A 19,657-nucleotide genomic window follows, 5' to 3' on the forward strand; every position below is an offset into this window, starting at 1 on the left:
TTAAACTAAGGGGTATGGAGAGCCTCATCCCCAAGGGGATGGGCCGCCACGTCGGCGCCATGTAGGCGCCACGTAGGAGTGGCTTGGAGGGGATGGACCTAGGGGGTGGGAGATGAACCCCTTTATGTATATATATGTATGTATGTATAGGTATATGTGAGAGAAGGAAGGAGAAGGGAGGACCGGCTACCCCAGCTGTGGGGTGCCGGTTGTGCCGAGCCGAGCCCCAGGGGGCGGTGTGGGGGACCGGCGCCGGTCCTAGCCGGGCCACAGCCGGCCCCCATACCCTTTAGTCTTAGTGTTTGTGCTGGTTAGTTTTGTGTATTTATGGTTCACAAGATTCGATTGTATTGTTACGAGCTCTGTTACAATTTGTTGATGGCATGTAATATTTGTGAATTCAATCAACATTTTGCGTTGTTATGTTCAATTAATTTGATAACGATTGTTGGTTTATGCTTTATGGCATTTTTCTATACAAATAAACTTTGGTTGTAGGTCCAGCCAAGCCAGCAACTGATGACCAATCACTTCTTGAAACACCGCTATAACTATTCGTGTAAGTATTACTTAACTTTGTAGCTTGCTAGAGTACTATATAAGTATGGTTCTTTTTTCTCTTATTTATGGTTTATCAATTTATGCATTTATGTTGCTGGGTTAGGAGGGTCGTTAGGCCATGGTGTATGGTTGAATGGCTCCCCTTCCCCTTCCCTCATATCCACCTATGCGTCACGTTACATTTTTTCCACATCATCATTTTCGCTCATGAATGGGGTGTGGTACCCTCTTCCCCCTTCCATTTTTTTATTTTTTTTAATACATAAATTCTTTATAAATCTATTGTATTTATAAATAATATTTTTTGTTAACATAAAAATAACTAAAGTATATAACTAAATTCTAAGGAGTATTATTTAAAACTAAAACGGATTTGAGAGATCTTTTTAAAATTTAAACCAAACTGTAAGGATCTTTTTAAAATGAAAACTAAAGTTGAGAAGGTCTTTTTAAAACTAAAACTAAACTTAAGATGGACTTTTTAAAAATATCCATCTTCTTCATCTTCCACCTTCTTCATCTTCAACATTTTCATCTTCAACCTGCAAAAAAAAATAAATAAATAAGAAACAGAGTAAACAAACAAAAAACAAAAAAAATACAAACATCGATCGAGAGAGAGAGATGGCTTCGGGACGATTGGCAGTAAATCATCGACGGCACCGATCCCCGATTCGTTTGCCGAGCCCACACCCCATTGTCTTTCCAAGGTCAATAATTATCATTATTTCTTATCATATTGCTGAGATTCTAAGAATGTAATAACATATTAGTAATTAGGTAGGTAGAAAAGGTAGTAACTGACTTCTTTAGATAACAAATACGAATCTGAATTAGAAAACACATGTTTAATATGGATAAATAAAAAAACTACTTCATTTCCTACTATCCTTCGTGGGTAGTTTGGACTTTGGGTTGACCAAGTTGTCAATATATATTAGTAACTATGTTAATTAATAACATTTTATTAATACATGAACATTTTGTTTTTTAACACATCATAAAGTTCGTCATTAAAACATAAATTAAGAGTTTGTAAATTCATCATCGCCAAAACCATTTTGTTTTTTAACACATCATAAAGTTTGTTTTAATTAATAAGTGATTTTTTAGATGATATATATTGCTATTGAAATTCTTAAAAATCCATAGTCACAATACGTTTAATGTGTTGACTACAAAGTCTTTCATGTATACCTTAGTATCAACTTTCGTATCCATCAACTTCTCCATCTGAAACGGAAATCAAGTAAAGATAAATTAAACATCAACTTGACAAAATAAAACTAAAAATTAAATAAGATCTGTTTACATTGGCTGTGCACCACGTGAAAAGAGAATTTACAAAGTTAGATATAAATTTGCATTACAAATTTTAGAGTGAAATAAAAATACTTTTTTTCCGAAAACATAATGCATAAAACCAATTACCTCCTCAGGTTATCATGACACATTCATTCTGAAAACTGAACAAAACAAATTAGTGATATTTACTTAAGAAAACTAAGAAGAAGTATACATTGTATTAAGATACTAAGTTTACCTTTTGTGTCGGTATTAATAAATAGATACATTTGCATGTTCATCTTCTGCTTTGATCATGTTTACATCCATTTGAATGCCGCTTTTTGTGATGATAACTTAACAACTAAAAAATGTAGCCAGCAACATGTATAAATACTATGGAAGCCGCCCAAAACCACCACAACTTACCTCCCCACTAACCTGACACATGTTTAGTAGACGGTTATGTAATAAGTTTTTATTTTCTTTGCTATTGTTTATCTTAGTAGACGGTTAGGTAATAAGTTTTTTTTTCTTTGCTATTGTTTATCTTTGGAACCGATTGACTTTTTAAAATACAATGAGAATATAAATGTTTATTTGTTATTTATTAGCTATTAACTTTTTTTGAAAATATATTAGATATTAACTGATATCAGTTTTTCTAATATAGGTACAATATCGGTGCAATAACCCCTTATGCGGCTGCATTTTTTTAAATATTAATTCGGTCACCGAAATCAGTTGCTTTCCATTTTCTTTTTAATATTCTTATTATTAAAAGGTTTTTTTAATCAATTGGGATTATGCAATAAATGGGATTCTTAATTTGCGGCTGGACTATTATGTTTTATAGGATAAGTATGCGTTTATTTTAAATCTATTTGGTATCGTGAGAGAAAAGTCAGGAGCCTAATAACTGTTAGGAGAAGATAAAACTGCCAGTATTTGGCCTTTGGACGGGTAAAAGGAATTTTAAAAATTAACCGTCCATTTTATGCGGAGGTCAAAAGGGAATCTAGAAACCACCATGTAACATCCCCTTCTAGAAGCATTTCATGAATTATAAGGGTCAGGATTTAATTTTAGCTTCATCAAACGGTTGAGATTGCATATTGTTCCCATTGACTTTAATGGGAACATAAGAATATATAACTAGTTCTATACCCGTCCGGTGGACGGGCATTTTAATGGTATATTGACGCAAGTATTTTAGTATAGGTATTCTAAACAAAACATTATTTGTATAAACCCAAAAATAAAGAGTGAGATTTCTAATCAAATGATTTATATGTAGATATATATTATGCCTAAAAACATAGCAAAGTGAGGTGGTTATCAATTCCAATGAATCAAATTATATCAATTCTTTAAATTAGCCATTGACTACCAAAACATAAGATCGTAGATAGGTAGGTGATCGCACAATGTCAAGTAACAGTCATGTAAGCTAAATATAAGACATAATATGTTAAAGGTTCATGCAACAAACATGTTCTCTATGAAGTACCCGTATTGGCTTCCGACGTAATCTCCTAGGCCTTAGTCTCTCATAAGATTCATCTACAATAACGTGTTAAATTTCGTGCAACAAATATGTTCTCTACGAAGTAGAGTATTGGCTTCCGACGTGATCTCCTAGGTCTTAGTCTTTCAGGAGATTCATATATAACATACACATCAACTAATGTGATGGGAATTTATGATATATTAGAGAATTAAATTGTTTACGGTAACAATGATAATATAAGAGTAATAATTTTTTTGCCCTTTTCTAATATATTAATTATTTTAGTTGCTTACATATATATATATATATATATATATATATATATTATTGTGTTGGTTTATCATTTTTATTAACAACATTTGTATGATTTTGTGTATCACATATAGTTTAATAGTTGGTATGTCTATATATTATTTCGAGTAACCCATTTTATGACAGGGTCCACCAATGGTTATTATCTGGGTTACTTGACCCGCATAATCGGATCCTATATAAATGATATTTTAGAAACCCAAGACGAATATTTGGTCATTTTTTCATTTACGGCCGACCATCATTTCTCTCTTATCATATCATATCGCTTGATGGTAACCTCAAACTCGCTTTACAGACTTTGATCTCACGCTATCGACGTTTTCTACTATTGATAATCACCTGGAAGCTGTATATTTGGTACACTTTGTTGTTTGCGTCAGATTAGGGTTTTTTTCGAGATATTGGGGCTAATTAGTGTTAACTTGGTTTGATTCTTGTTCAATTAAATTATTATTGTTATGTTGTGGCTTATTTAAATATACATTCCCTATAATTTAGGGTTTCGAATTTGTACAAGTGGGTATTTTTTGGTGTATCTGCATTTTTGCAAAAGATTAGGGTTTTCGACTTATTTGAGCTCTTATTAGATGTCACCTGCTCTGATTATTGTTCTATAAATTGTCTTGTCTTGTATTTGATTTAGATTTTATTTTGATTTTAAAGATTCATTAAATTCTAGGGTTTTTAAGTTTATAAATTTTAGGGCCTTTTTACATGCATATTTGTCAGATTCTTGTTGTATAACCTTATTTTTGTTATGTTTTGCAATTTGGCTTACTTCTTGTTTATAGATTAGTTTTCTTCAACTTAATAAGTATTAGGTTCTGCCTGATTGTTTTTTTTTTAATGTTTTTGAAATCTGTTAGACTAAGGGGTATGGAGAGCCTCATCCCCAAGGGGATGGGCCGCCACGTCGGCGCCACGTAGGCGCCATGTAGGAGTGGCTTGGAGGGGATGGACCTAGGGGGTGGGGGATGAACCCCTTTATGTATATATATATGTATGTATGTATAGGTATATGTGAGAGAAGGAAGGAGAAGGGAGGACCGGCTACCCCGGCTGTGGGGTGCCGGTTGTGCCGAGCCGAGCCGAGCCGAGCCCCAGGGGGGCGGTGTGGGGGACCGGCGCTGGTCCTAGCCGGGCCTCAGCCGGCCCCCATACCCTTTAGTCTTAGTGTTTGTGCTGGTTAGTTTTGTGTATTTATGGTTCACAAGATTCGATTGTATTGTTACGAGCTCTGTTACAATTTGTTGATGGCATGTAATATTTGTGAATTCAATCAACATTTTGCGTTGTTATGTTCAATTAATTTGATAACGATTGTTGGTTTATGCTTTATGCCATTTTTCTATACAAATAAACTTTGGTTGTAGGTCCAGCCAAGCCAGCAACTGATGACCAATCACTTCTTGAAACACCGCTATAACTATTCGTGTAAGTATTACTTAACTTTGTAGCTTGCTAGAGTACTATATAAGTATGGTTCTTTTTTCTCTTATTTATGGTTTATCAATTTATGCATTTATGTTGCTGGGTTAGGAGGGTCGTTAGGCCATGGTGTATGGTTGAATGGCTCCCCTTCCCCTTCCCTCATATCCACCTATGCGTCACGTTACATTTTTTCCACATCATCATTTTCGCTCATGAATGGGGTGTGGTACCCTCTTCCCCCTTCCATTTTTTTATTTTTTTTAATACATAAATTCTTTATAAATCTATTGTATTTATAAATAATATTTTTTGTTAACATAAAAATAACTAAAGTATATAACTAAATTCTAAGGAGTATTATTTAAAACTAAAACGGATTTGAGAGATCTTTTTAAAATTTAAACCAAACTGTAAGGATCTTTTTAAAATGAAAACTAAAGTTGAGAAGGTCTTTTTAAAACTAAAACTAAACTTAAGATGGACTTTTTAAAAATATCCATCTTCTTCATCTTCCACCTTCTTCATCTTCAACATTTTCATCTTCAACCTGCAAAAAAAAATAAATAAATAAGAAACAGAGTAAACAAACAAAAAACAAAAAAAATACAAACATCGATCGAGAGAGAGAGATGGCTTCGGGACGATTGGCAGTAAATCATCGACGGCACCGATCCCCGATTCGTTTGCCGAGCCCACACCCCATTGTCTTTCCAAGGTCAATAATTATCATTATTTCTTATCATATTGCTGAGATTCTAAGAATGTAATAACATATTAGTAATTAGGTAGGTAGAAAAGGTAGTAACTGACTTCTTTAGATAACAAATACGAATCTGAATTAGAAAACACATGTTTAATATGGATAAATAAAAAAACTACTTCATTTCCTACTATCCTTCGTGGGTAGTTTGGACTTTGGGTTGACCAAGTTGTCAATATATATTAGTAACTATGTTAATTAATAACATTTTATTAATACATGAACATTTTGTTTTTTAACACATCATAAAGTTCGTCATTAAAACATAAATTAAGAGTTTGTAAATTCATCATCGCCAAAACCATTTTGTTTTTTAACACATCATAAAGTTTGTTTTAATTAATAAGTGATTTTTTAGATGGTATATATTGCTATTGAAATTCTTAAAAATCTATAGTCACAATACGTTTAATGTGTTGACTACAAAGTCTTTCATGTATACCTTAGTATCAACTTTCGTATCCATCAACTTCTCCATCTGAAACGGAAATCAAGTAAAGATAAATTAAACATCAACTTGATAAAATAAAACTAAAAATTAAATAAGACCTGTTTACATTGGCTGTGCACCACGTGAAAAGAGAATTTACAAAGTTAGATATAAATTTGCATTACAAATTTTAGAGTGAAATAAAAATACTTTTTTCCGAAAACATAATGCATAAAACCATTTACCTCCTCAGGTTATCATGACACATTCATTCTGAAAACTGAACAAAACAAATTAGTGATATTTACTTAAGAAAACTAAGAAGAAGTATACATTGTATTAAGATACTAAGTTTACATTTTGTGTCGGTATTAATAAATAGATACATTTGCATGTTCATCTTCTGCTTTGATCATGTTTACATCCATTTGAATGCCGCTTTTTGTGATGATAACTTAACAACTAAAAAATGGAGCCAGCAACATGTATAAATACTATGGAAGCCGCCCAAAACCACCACAACTTACCTCCCCACTAACCTGACACATGTTTAGTAGACGGTTATATAATAAGTTTTTATTTTCTTTGCTATTGTTTATCTTAGTAGACGGTTATGTAATAAGTTTTTTTTTCTTTGCTATTGTTTATCTTTGGAACCGATTGACTTTTTAATTCTAAATTTTTTACAGGTATACAATGAGAATATAAATGTTTATTTGTTATTTATTAGCTATTAACTTTTTTTGAAAATATATTAGATATTAACTGATATCAGTTTTTCTAATGCAGGTACAATATCGGTGCAATAACCCCTTATACGGCTGCATTTTTTTAAATATTAATTCGGTCACCGAAATCAGTTGCTTTCCATTTTCTTTTTAATATTCTTATTATTAAAAGGTTTTTTTAATCAATTGGGATTATGCAATAAATGGGATTCTTAATTTGCGGTTGGACTATTATGTTTTATAGGATAAGTATGCGTTTATTTTAAATCTATTTGGTATCGTGAGAGGAAAGTCAGGAGCCTAATAACTGTTGGGAGAAGATAAAACTGCCAGTATTTGGCCTTTGGACGGGTAAAAGGAATTTTAAAAACTAACCGTCCATTTTATGCGGAGGTCAAAAGGGAATCTAGAAACCACCATGTAACCTCCCCTTCTAGAAGCTTTTCATGAATTATAAGGGTCAGGATTTAATTTTAGCTTCATCCAACGGTTGAGATTGCATATTGTTCCCATTGACTTTAATGGGAACATAAGAATATATAACTACTTCTATACCCGTCCGGTGGACGGGCATTTTAATGGTATATTGACGCAAGTATTTTAGTATAGGTATTCTAAACAAAACATTATTTGTATAAACCCAAAAATAAAGAGTGAGATTTCTAATCAAAAGATTTATATGTAGATATATATTATGTCTAAAAACATAACAAAGTGAGGTTGTTATCAATTCCAATGAATCAAATTATATCAATTCTTTAAATTAGCCATTGACTACCAAAACATAAGATCGTAGATAGGTAGGTGATCGCACAATGTCAAGTAACAGTCATGTAAGCTAAATATAAGACATAATATGTTAAAGGTTCATGCAACAAACATGTTCTCTATGAAGTACCCGTATTGGCTTCCGACGTAATCTCTTAGGCCTTAGTCTCTCATAAGATTCATCTACAATAACGTGTTAAATTTCGTGCAACAAATATGTTCTCTACGAAGTAGAGTATTGGCTTCCGACGTGATCTCCTAGGTCTTAGTCTTTCAGGAGATTCATATATAACATACACATCAACTAATGTGATGGGAATTTATGATATATTAGAGAATTAAATTGTTTACGGTAACAATGATAATATAAGAGTAATAATTTTTTTGCCCTTTTCTAATATATTAATTATTTTAGTTGCTTACATATATATATATATATATATATATATATATATATATATATTATTGTGTTGGTTTTTCATTTTTATTAACAACATTTATATGATTTTGTGTATCACATATAGTTTAATAGTTGGTATGTCTATATATTATTTCGAGTAACCCATTTTATGACAGGGTCCACCAATGGTTATTATCTGGGTTACTTGACCCGCATAATCGGATCCTATATAAATGATATTTTAGAAACCCAAGACGAATATTTGGTCATTTTTTCATTTACGGCCGACCATCATTTCTCTCTTATCATATCATATCGCTTGATGGTAACCTCAAACTCGCTTTACAGACTTTGATCTCACGCTATCGACGTTTTCTACTATTGATAATCACCTGGAAGTCGTATATTTGGTACACTTTGTTGTTTGCGTCAGATTAGGGTTTTTTTTCGAGATATTGGGGCTAATTAGTGTTCACTTGGTTTGATTCTTGTTCGATTAAATTATTATTGTTATGTTGTGGCTTATTTAAATATACATTCCCTGTAATTTAGGGTTTCGAATTTGTACAAGTGGGTATTTTTTGGTGTATCTGCATTTTTGCAAAAGGTTAGGGTTTTCGACTTATTTGAGCTCTTAGATGTCACCTGCTCTGATTATTGTTCTATAAATTGTCTTGTCTTGTATTTGATTTAGATTTTATTTTGATTTTAAAGATTCATTAAATTTTAGGGTTTTTAAGTTTATAAATTTTAGGGCCTTTTTACATGCATATTTGTCAGATTCTTGTTGTATAACCTTATTTTTGTTATGTTTTGCAATTTGGCTTACTTCTTGTTTATAGATTAGTTTTCTTCAACTTGATAACTATTAGGTTCTGCCTGATTGTTTTTTTTTTAATGTTTTTGAAATCTGTTAGACTAAGGGGTATGGAGAGCCTCGTCCCCAAGGGGATGGGCCGCCACGTCGGCGCCACGTAGGCGCCACGTAGGAGTGGTTTGGAGGGGATGGACCTAGGTGGTGGGGGATGAACCCTTTTATGTATATATATGTATGTATGTATAGGTATATGTGAGAGAAGGAAGGAGAAGGGAGGACCGGCTACCCCGGCTGTGGGGTGCCGGTTGTGCTGAGCCGAGCCCCAGGGGGGCGGTGTGGGGGACCGGCGCCGGTCCTAGCCGGCCCCCATACCCTTTTGTCTTAGTGTTTGTGCTGGTTAGTTTTGTGTATTTATGGTTCACAAGATTCAATTGTATTGTTACGAGCTCTGTTACAATTTGTTGATGGCATGTAATATTTGTGAATTCAATCAACATTTTGCGTTGTTATGTTCAATTAATTTGATAACGATTGTTGGTTTATGCTTTATGCCATTTTTCTATACAAATAAACTTTGGTTGTAGGTCCAACCAAGCCAGCAACTGATGACCAATCACTTCTTGAAACACTGCTATAACTATTCGTGTAAGTATTACTTAACTTTGTAGCTTGCTAGAGTACTATATAAGTATGGTTCTTTTTTCTCTTATTTATGGTTTATCAATTTATGCATTTATGTTGCTGGGTTAGGAGGGTCGTTAGGCCATGGTGTATGGTTGAATGGCTCCCCCTTCCCCTTCCCTCATGTCCACCTAGGCGTCACGTCACATTTTTTCCACATCATCATTTTCGCTCGTGAATGGGGTGTGGTACCCTCTTCCCCCTTCCATTTTTTTTATTTTTTTAATACATAAATTCTTTATAAATCTATTGTATTTATAAATAATATTTTTTGTTAACATAAAAATAACTAAAGTATATAACTAAATTCTAAGGAGTATTATTTAAAACTAAAACGAATTTGAGAGATCTTTTTAAAATTTAAACCAAACTGTAAGGATCTTTTTAAAATGAAAACTAAAGTTGAGAGGGTCTTTTTAAAACTAAAACTAAACTTGAGATGGACTTTTTAAAAATATCCACCTTCTTCATCTTCAACATTTTCATCTTCAACCTGCAAAAAAAAATAATAATAAAAAAAAATAAGAAACAGAGTTAACAAACAAAAAACAAAAAAAATACAAACATCGATCGAGAGAGAGAGATGGCTTCGGGACGATTGGGAGTAAATCACCGACGACACCGATCCCCGATTCGTTTGCCGAGCCCACACCCCATTGTCTTTCCAAGGTCAATAATTATCATTATTTCTTATAATATTGCTGAGATTCTAAGAATGTAATAACATATTAGTAATTAGGTAGGTAGAAAAGGTAGTAACTGACTTCTTTAGATAACAAATACGAATCTGAATTAGAAAACACATGTTTAATATGGATAAATAAAAAAACTACTTCATTTCCTACTATCCTTCGTGGGTAGTTTGGACTTTGGGTTGACCAAGTTGTCAATATATATTAGTAACTATGTTAATTAATAACATTTTATTAATACATGAACATTTTGTTTTTTAACACATCATAAAGTTCGTCATTAAAACATAAATTAAGAGTTTGTAAATTCATCATCGCCAAAACCATTTTGTTTTTTAACACATCATAAAGTTTGTTTTAATTAATAAGTGATTTTTTAGATGGTATATATTGCTATTGAAATTCTTAAAAATCCATAGTCACAATACGTTTAATGTGTTGACTACAAAGTCTTTCATGTATACCTTAGTATCAACTTTCGTATCCATCAACTTCTCCATCTGAAACGGAAATCAAGTAAAGATAAATTAAACATCAACTTGATAAAATAAAACTAAAAATTAAATAAGATCTGTTTACATTGGCTGTGCACCACGTGAAAAGAGAATTTACAAAGTTAGATATAAATTTGCATTACAAATTTTAGAGTGAAATAAAAATACTTTTTTCCGAAAACATAATGCATAAAACCATTTACCTCCTCATGTTATCATGACACATTCATTCTGAAAACTGAACAAAACAAATTAGTGATATTTACTTAAGAAAACTAAGAAGAAGTATACATTGTATTAAGATACTAAGTTTACCTTTTGTGTCGGTATTAATAAATAGATACATTTGCATGTTCATCTTCTGCTTTGATCATGTTTACATCCATTTGAATGCCGCTTTTTGTGATGACAACTTAACAACTAAAAAATGGAGCCAGCAACATGTATAAATACTATGGAAGCCGCCCAAAACCACCACAACTTACCTCCCCACTAACCTGACACATGTTTAGTAGACGGTTATGTAATAAGTTTTTCTTTTCTTTGCTATTGTTTATCTTAGTAGACGGTTATGTAATAAGTTTTTTTTTTCTTTGCTATTGTTTATCTTTGGAACCGATTGACTTTTTAATTCTAAATTTTTTACAGGTATACAATGAGAATATAAATGTTTATTTGTTATTTATTAGCTATTAACTTTTTTTGAAAATATATTAGATATTAACTGATATCAGTTTTTCTAATGCAGGTACAATATCGGTGCAATAACCCCTTATGCGGCTGCATTTTTTTAAATATTAATTCGGTCATCGAAATCAGTTGCTTTCCATTTTCTTTTTAATATTCTTATTATTAAAAGGTTTTTTTAATCAATTGGGATTATGCAATAAATGGGATTCTTAATTTGCGGTTGGACTATTATGTTTTATAGGATAAGTATGCGTTTTTTTTTAAATCTATTTGGTATCGTGAGAGAAAAGTCAGGAGCCTAATAACTGTTGGGAGAAGATAAAACTGCCAGTATTTGGCCTTTGGACGGGTAAAAGGAATTTTAAAAATTAACCGTCCATTTTATGCGGAGGTCAAAAGGGAATTTAGAAACCACCATGTAACCTCCCCTTCTAGAAGCTTTTCATGAATTATAAGGGTCAGGATTTAATTTTAGCTTCATCCAACGGTTGAGATTGCATATTGTTCCCATTGACTTTAATGGGAACATAAGAATATATAATTGCAAATAAAACTAATCTAATTAATAATTTGGTATTTCTTGATTTTAATAATTCTGGTTTAACTGGAAAAAAAGTGTTTCTACATAACTGTTAAGTTAATCAAGTTGTTAAAATATAAAAACAAAATTCATATGAGCTGTAAATCGATTCATCATCATCATGCTCAATAGATCCCACCAATATCAAAGTTAAGGTAGGGTTTGAAGAGGGTAAGATGTAGACAACCTTACCTCTACCGTATGAATAGAGAGGTTGCTTCCAGTAAGACCTCGGCTCGATAGTAATTTTTATAATTAAGTGTATTATTATAACAACTTTTGACACTTTCATAATCATTGGCCTATAGCTAGAACAAGCCACATATTAGGGCTTGAACAAGTAGAGAGACATAACAACATACTTATAACATTACTTCTTTGTGAACTTTATTCACATTTTAACTTCCCCACTTTGTAGTGTCATCTGTCATAATTTAAGAGCTACCTATCTTATTGTTAAGTCTGTAGATAAAACATATCAATGTTAACCTTCATTTTAATATGTGATATAGTAACGTCTTAGATATTATTTATAGCTTATCAACTTGTTGATTTTCCACGAAAGTTTTCTAAGTACTTTTTTTTTAAACGGCTAATGTTTTCCCGTTAAATATTTACACCTTCCAAGGATTAAACCTTGGTCTCAAACAAAAGATAATTCTTCTTGACCACTTAAATGACACTTTTCAACTATTTGATTTCAATAATTAGAAGCACTTCGCTCCTCTCTCCCCACTCTCACAATCTCTCATATGGTTTTCCAACAAAAAAACAACTACCTCCCCCCTTTCTTCCACATCACTGTCTCGTTCATCCGTCTCACATTTCTCTCTCTTCCACCTCATTTAGAACCACCATATTATAGTAGAATGTTAGATGTCACTCTCATTAGCAAGGTTTTAAAAACTGGTTTAAACCGGATGCCGGAAGCTTGCCCGAACGAATCGTACCGGTAAACTAAGAGAACGGTAAAGAAGTTGCATCGCCAATGAATTGGGTTGTACAAGTTTAAACCGGTATCCCGGCACCGAGCCAAAAAAATTAGACTTTTAATCTTTTATGGGTACAAAAAAGATGACGACGATTTACCTTCTTAGTAAAACTAGCACCCATAATCTACATCGATCAAACTTCATCCACAATTCACATGGATCATCGGGTTATTTTTTGATAAAGAATTAACTTTTGGAATATGTTTTTATTATGGAATGAAGTAGTTTTGATTATTTTTTGAGTTGAAATTGTATTTTATGGATTTATATGGTTAATTAGTTAACCCGATTGAACTGCTCGGTACTACCCGGTTAAACTATTTCTAAGCCTAACCTAGTACGATTTAAAAACCGGTTTCTAAAATGTACGATTTAAAAACCGGTGTATGTCTATACTTTATGTCTCTCTCAACTTTTTCTCTATAAAAAGGGAAGGATTTGTCTAAAAAGTAAAAACACGGAAGAAACACAAATTGCCCAAACCATTGTTTGTAAAACCATCGACACAAAGTTTGAATGGGTTACAGCTCATGCCTATCTAACAAACCAGGGCCCACTGAACATATTTTTGTATCATGTGGGCTGTCCTTACTGGACCCACTTGTATCATCAAGCCCAACTGATAGTTCTTTATTACGTTTCTACCACACTCTAATTTTCAACCTACCCTATCAAGTTTACCTTTTTTTAGTAAGAATATTTACATATATTTTATTTCTCTTTTCCTTTTCATAAACCCCATAAATAAAACCGTCCTAAATATCTTAACAATTTTTTTACAACTCCTAATTTGACTAACAATAACAAAACAGGCTTTCTTGAATTTTAGAATTTTACCAAATTTCTTGTACGGTAGTTATATAGTTATAAGTATTATTTCTATACATATGATTGTTAGTTTCTATAATACAACATCAATTTCATTTGAAAAAGAAAAAAATGAAAATGATGACATCAAAAAGGTAAAAAGGTACCTATCCCACTTTTTTCTTTCAAAATCTTATCTATAACTTGATAATTTGAGGTGTCTCCATGTCATAGACTCATAATTGGTGCATAGAATAGTGATGTGGACCAATCCTAAAATTCTACATGAAATTTATCTTAACACAATGTGTTAAAAGAGACATGATGTGGTGATTTAGTTTCTTTATAGAGTAGATGGATCTTATAAAGTAGTTACTTGGTAGTATCACTTGAGCAATTAAAATGATTTAAGATGGTAAACTTTGATTGAGGTCAAAATTATATTGGACATTTTGATTAAGAAAAGGAAGCCAATTTTTAATTAAGTTTTACCATTTTAAAGAGGAATTTGGTATGCATTGAGGTCAAAATTAGATTGGACATTTTGATAAAAATAAAAATAAAAAAGGAAGCCGATTTTTAATTAAGTTGTACCGTTTTAAAGAGGAATTTGGTATGCAGATGATATAATTTGACAAAATACAAATTTAGTGTAATGTGTAGCAAAGTCAAGTGGCTTAAGAGAATATGTGAACTCCAATACTTTACCTTTAGATTAGGAATCAAATTTGAAGGTCGAGTAAAGTATACGGATGGTTTTTGTGATTAACCAAAATTTTGATTTTGGTCCCTAGCTTTTCAAAAGTATACGGATGATCTCTGTGGTTTACATTTTGTAACGTGTTTAGTCCCCAACTTTTGCCAAAAATACATAGATAGTCCATGTGCTTTGCACTTTGTAACACATATAGTTCCTACCTTGGACCTTTTGAAATCTTTAGATTTGTTAGCTGGAGACTGAACGTGTTAAAAAGTGCACCATCCGTGTATTTTTAAAAAGTTAGGGACCAAATCCAATATTTTAGTAAACCATAGAGCCAATTCATGTACTTTACTTTTTTTTTTCAAATAGTTATTATCAAAGGAAATTTTAGATGCCATGTAAATTACTTTAAATTAAAAGTCATGTTTTTAGAGGCGGGGTCTCACTGGAAGCAGTCTCTTTATCCACTGGGATAGAGGTAAGGCTTGCCTACACCCTACCCTCCCTAGACCTTATCAATAGCTTCGCTATGGCTGGAATTATACTGGGTATGGTTGTTGTTTTAAATTAAAAGTCATATTGTTGAGTACACAAACAAAAGTTTTTGAATTTCGACTAACCAAACTAATACACATTGTAGAAAATTAAAACTATGTAGTTCTCTAGCATCTAATTACACCAACGTTTCATATAAATAACTCATACATAAATTACTTCAAATAAAACAAGTTACTTAAATAATTTTTGTTTGTTTAAAGTTAGAACATATGTCTTTGCATAACCTTATCTAAAAAAAACTCTCTTTTACATAACAAATCAAGATAACTATTAGGACACCTATTACTTCTAGAAATATAAAATGGACCATTGACGTGAAACTATATTCAAAATATTTTCTTCTAAAAATAATATTTAATCTTGTTTTTTAAACTTTCTTCATAACTTTATCTCAAAATGATTTAATTATTCCACCCGTTACAATAAATTAATACTTGGTGTGTGTGGTGTCACAAGTCTTTGTAAACTAGTGTTAATCCTGTCAGTGAAGGTGAGATTTCACATATAAAATAGCTAAGATTCCTTGTAAAAATATAAAGATAAACTCTTAATAAGGAGTCACTAGATTGCTTTCTGGCTGTCTACTAGATCTTAGACAAGATTAACTTCATTAATTTTTAATTCATTTATCCCCACAGATATATAGTGCAACCCACTACCTCTCACCAATGTTTTTTAAAATTAGATTAATATGAAACCAGTTGCTATAGTTACCGGTTTATACTTTATAGTTCTGTATCCATAATCAAATAATGCAATAATGCAACAAATGTTCACTTGGAATTTGGAAATGTACTAATGGTATTAATATAAGGGTATAGGGTGTGGGAGTCATTATTGGGACATGATTTGCTACCTAGGAACATGAATGGAAGGTTACACCACCCCTTGATTGATCCACCATGGTTTGCATGAATTAAACCATGACAACCATGGTCCTCCTTTCCATTTTTGGACAAATAATTTCCTTTTTTCTTTAGTCAAAGATAAATTAAAATAAATAAGAGGCTAGTGGTTTAGGTCATGACCACACCCTTAGGGTAGTTGTTTTGGATGGTGAATTAGAGGTGGTTTACATGACACTAACATGGAGGGTCATGATGGCCATGAGGGTCATGACCACACCCTATAGCCTAAGATAGTAGAAGGTTAGTGTTTCAACTTTCAAGTATGTAAATTTAGTCATTTAAAAAAATATTAATAATGTAATAGATAATTTAATGATTAAGAATATATAAAAATGAGTTTAGCATGTATATAAGGGTTAAATCAGTTAAATTATTGAGGGTTATCTCACATATTTTTATTACACACATAAATCACAATTAGGAATAAATAAGTTGGTAAATACAAATTTAAGTTATATCAAAAGTTCTAAATTGAAAACTTGAACTCATAATTATAACTTCTTAAGCTTAATTTTTCATTTTTTATAAAATGATTTTTTGTTGTCCCACATCACTCATTATTAAGTTAGGTGAGATCCAACTTAAAATCTGAGTTAAATTCTATCCGACCTGGCGGTTTGCCCCGTCAACTATTTATGTTTTTTCACAATCCACATTAGTCGAAGATAAAGATACAGGCTTGATTCTAAATGCAAAACCAAGTTAATATCTACAACATCCGACGATTTTCCCCTTTTACAAGAATGATCCACATTACTCGAGACAAAATTTAGACCTAACTCAACAAGCAAATCCGAGTTTATTTCTACCCGATCTTGCGGTTCACCCCTTGTACAAAAATGATTTATGTCGTTTCATAATACACATTACTCTAGATAAGAATATAGGCCGCACTAAACATGTGAATCCGAAGTTAAGAGCACCACAATCCATTCTTCATTTCTATCCTTGTAATTTAACTAAGGGTTACTGGATTTTATCACCCCCAACTATTGGTCGCTACCACCCTCAACTATCACTATGATGTCCGTCATCCCAACTTAACACCTAGTGTGTTTTGCCACCACGTCGTTAACTAATATCACTAACCTTTGATCTTGTTACTATACTTTTAGGGTGTCCTAAGATCCCTATGACACCCACAAAAGTATAGTACCAAGATAAAAAGTTAGTGATTAGTTAACGAGCAGTGACAGAACAAACTAAGTGTTAAGTTGAGGATGACAGACGTCAAAGTGATAATTGAGGATAGTAGCGGCTAACAGCCAATGGTTATGGGTGATAAAATCCAATAACCCTTCAACTAAAAACCCTTAAAAATTGTTTCATTATTAAAACCTCTCACATCTCTCATTCCCTGTGTCTATATATATTTCATTAAATAATATTTTTTATTTCTCATGTTTGTCCCTTTCCTTGTACCATAGTATGATTAGGAGTTTCCTAGCGTTGGTCTTCAGTGATTTTAAGTTTAGGGATGATAAGGAATAGGTTGCTGTAATACAGGTACATTCCGGGTTGACCTGACCCAGTTGTGAAATCCGATTCTACCCAACCCAACGGTAAAGAGAATGTGAGGTAACTATGAACCAATTGTCATTGAGGCTTTGACTTAGTGGTAGAGAGAAAACCTTTAAGTGTTTGAATCAGAGGATGTCATAAGTTCAACACCCAGAAAATGCAACATTTAGTTGTTAAAAAAAACTGGCACCAAACTGCAATCCGGGTTGACCCAGCCCGGTTGTGAAATCCGGTTCTACCTGACCCAAAGGTAATGAGAATGTGAACCGGACTGAACCCGATCCAACAACCGACCAATCAAGGATTCCAATCCAACTTTTAAAACAGGATTCCCGTTTAGATATTTTGTCCCTCGGCAAGTATCCATTTGACAGCTAGCTACCAGTCACAAAACCACATTCTTATGGTTACACCAACATCACTTAAAATTATTCCCATGGTAGTTCACCAGACCACCTCCTAATTATGTTGTGGTTTGTTTAAATTTTAATTAAAATATTATTAATTTTGTCATTATATCCCTTTAATCAAGTGTTCGCTAGTCCATCAATCGTCCGATAGTCCAATGCACAGGTCAAGTGGTCAATGGTAGTCTAGTAACGTCCAGCCTGTCAATTACACAACATACCTGCAAATTAAATAATATTAAACATAAAACAGAAAATATCATATAAAAATTAAAAATACAAAACAGAATTCTTACCAGACGACGGAGCTGTAACGGAGTAAACGACGGACTTACGGCGGAACAGAAACGCGTTAACAGGAAACGTTTAATCTTAACGGAAAAGGAACTGAACAGAATCGAGCTTAACGGAACAAATTGCAGATCATGAACAGATACGAAAAACTCATTCGAATTGGTCCAAATTGGATTCAATTTTAATGTCATTACATACTCGTGTATGATTAGATTAGATTATGATTTGAACTGAATCTGGTTGTGATTAGCCATTAATGGCAGCAACAGAAGATATTATATATCGTCATCTATATGTATATACACATACACATCAAAAACAGATCAATATCATGTTCGAGCTTGTTTTCAGTTTTCGTCCACAAATTCTCCAATGAAACTGCATCCAGATCTCTTCAATCTCCAATTCAGCTCGATCTGCTGTTAACCGTTTAAATAATCAACGAACATTCAAGAATTTCTTCAAAACCTAAACATCCTCCGCCTTTGACATGACGGATAACCGACTAGGCCTCGCCTGAAACGCCGTTCTCCGCCGTTGTTGATGCGACGACGGCCGGATCAACGCCGCTAGAGCTCGCTTCACCAGATCTCCACCTTCAACCGTTCCGATACGAACAAGCGAGTTCGTCATCGCTGATCGTCTAGCGTTAAGTCGGTTCGACGGATACGTCACCGTACTGTTACCGTTACCGTTTCCGTTGTTATTGTTACTGTTCTTATGCAAGCTACACCGGAACGAACCTGGATGCGTTGTAGGCGAGCACATACACGTCTTCTTCACCGCCTGATTGTGATTTCTTACCGGAGAAGATATCGATCTGCTCGGAGAAATCGGACGGTTATCAAGCGAAAACCGTACGGAAGACGAAGACGACGTCGTTCTGTATAGGTTCGCCGGAGTGTGAGTATGTGATTCCGATCGGTTTCGGAAAAACGAAGTGGATCCGGTGGAGAAAGCTGAGCTTGTAGATGCAAACGACGACGTCGTTCTAGATGGAGAGTGAGATCGTATCACTGGTCCGCTTGTTCTTCGTGTAGAAACTGTAGAAACCGCCATTGTTGTTATAGAGAGAGAGTTTGTTAAGATTCCGTTTGGGTGTGTAAATTGGCAAACATAGCTTTACTCAAGGAGCGTATTTATAGGATGAGAAAAGTGATTTATTATTATTTTTTAAAATATTTTAAATTGAAAAGGAAAAAGAAACTAATTTCTGTTTGAGTCGTTAGGTCGGTTTACGGTGGGCGTGAAACGACAAAAGTGAGGGTGGTTTTTAAAAAATGGTATTTAAAAAAATTAAATAAAAAAGTAATAATAATAATGGTG

At 33.0% G+C, this 19,657-nt stretch overlaps 1 protein-coding gene across 1 annotated transcript; it reads right to left on the bottom strand.

Moving 5' to 3' along the window:
• Positions 1-18,481: 18,481 nt before the first annotated feature.
• On the bottom strand, positions 18,482-19,454 carry LOC110893911. Its single transcript, XM_022141066.2, has one exon. The coding sequence runs from the start codon at positions 19,388-19,390 to the stop codon at positions 18,800-18,802; it is 591 nt and encodes a 196-aa protein (XP_021996758.1). The 5' UTR covers positions 19,391-19,454; the 3' UTR covers positions 18,482-18,799.
• Positions 19,455-19,657: the final 203 nt, after the last annotated feature.

The sequence above is a fragment of the Helianthus annuus genome, chromosome 12 (genome assembly GCF_002127325.2).
Source record: "Helianthus annuus cultivar XRQ/B chromosome 12, HanXRQr2.0-SUNRISE, whole genome shotgun sequence".
Taxonomy (NCBI): domain Eukaryota; kingdom Viridiplantae; phylum Streptophyta; class Magnoliopsida; order Asterales; family Asteraceae; genus Helianthus; species Helianthus annuus.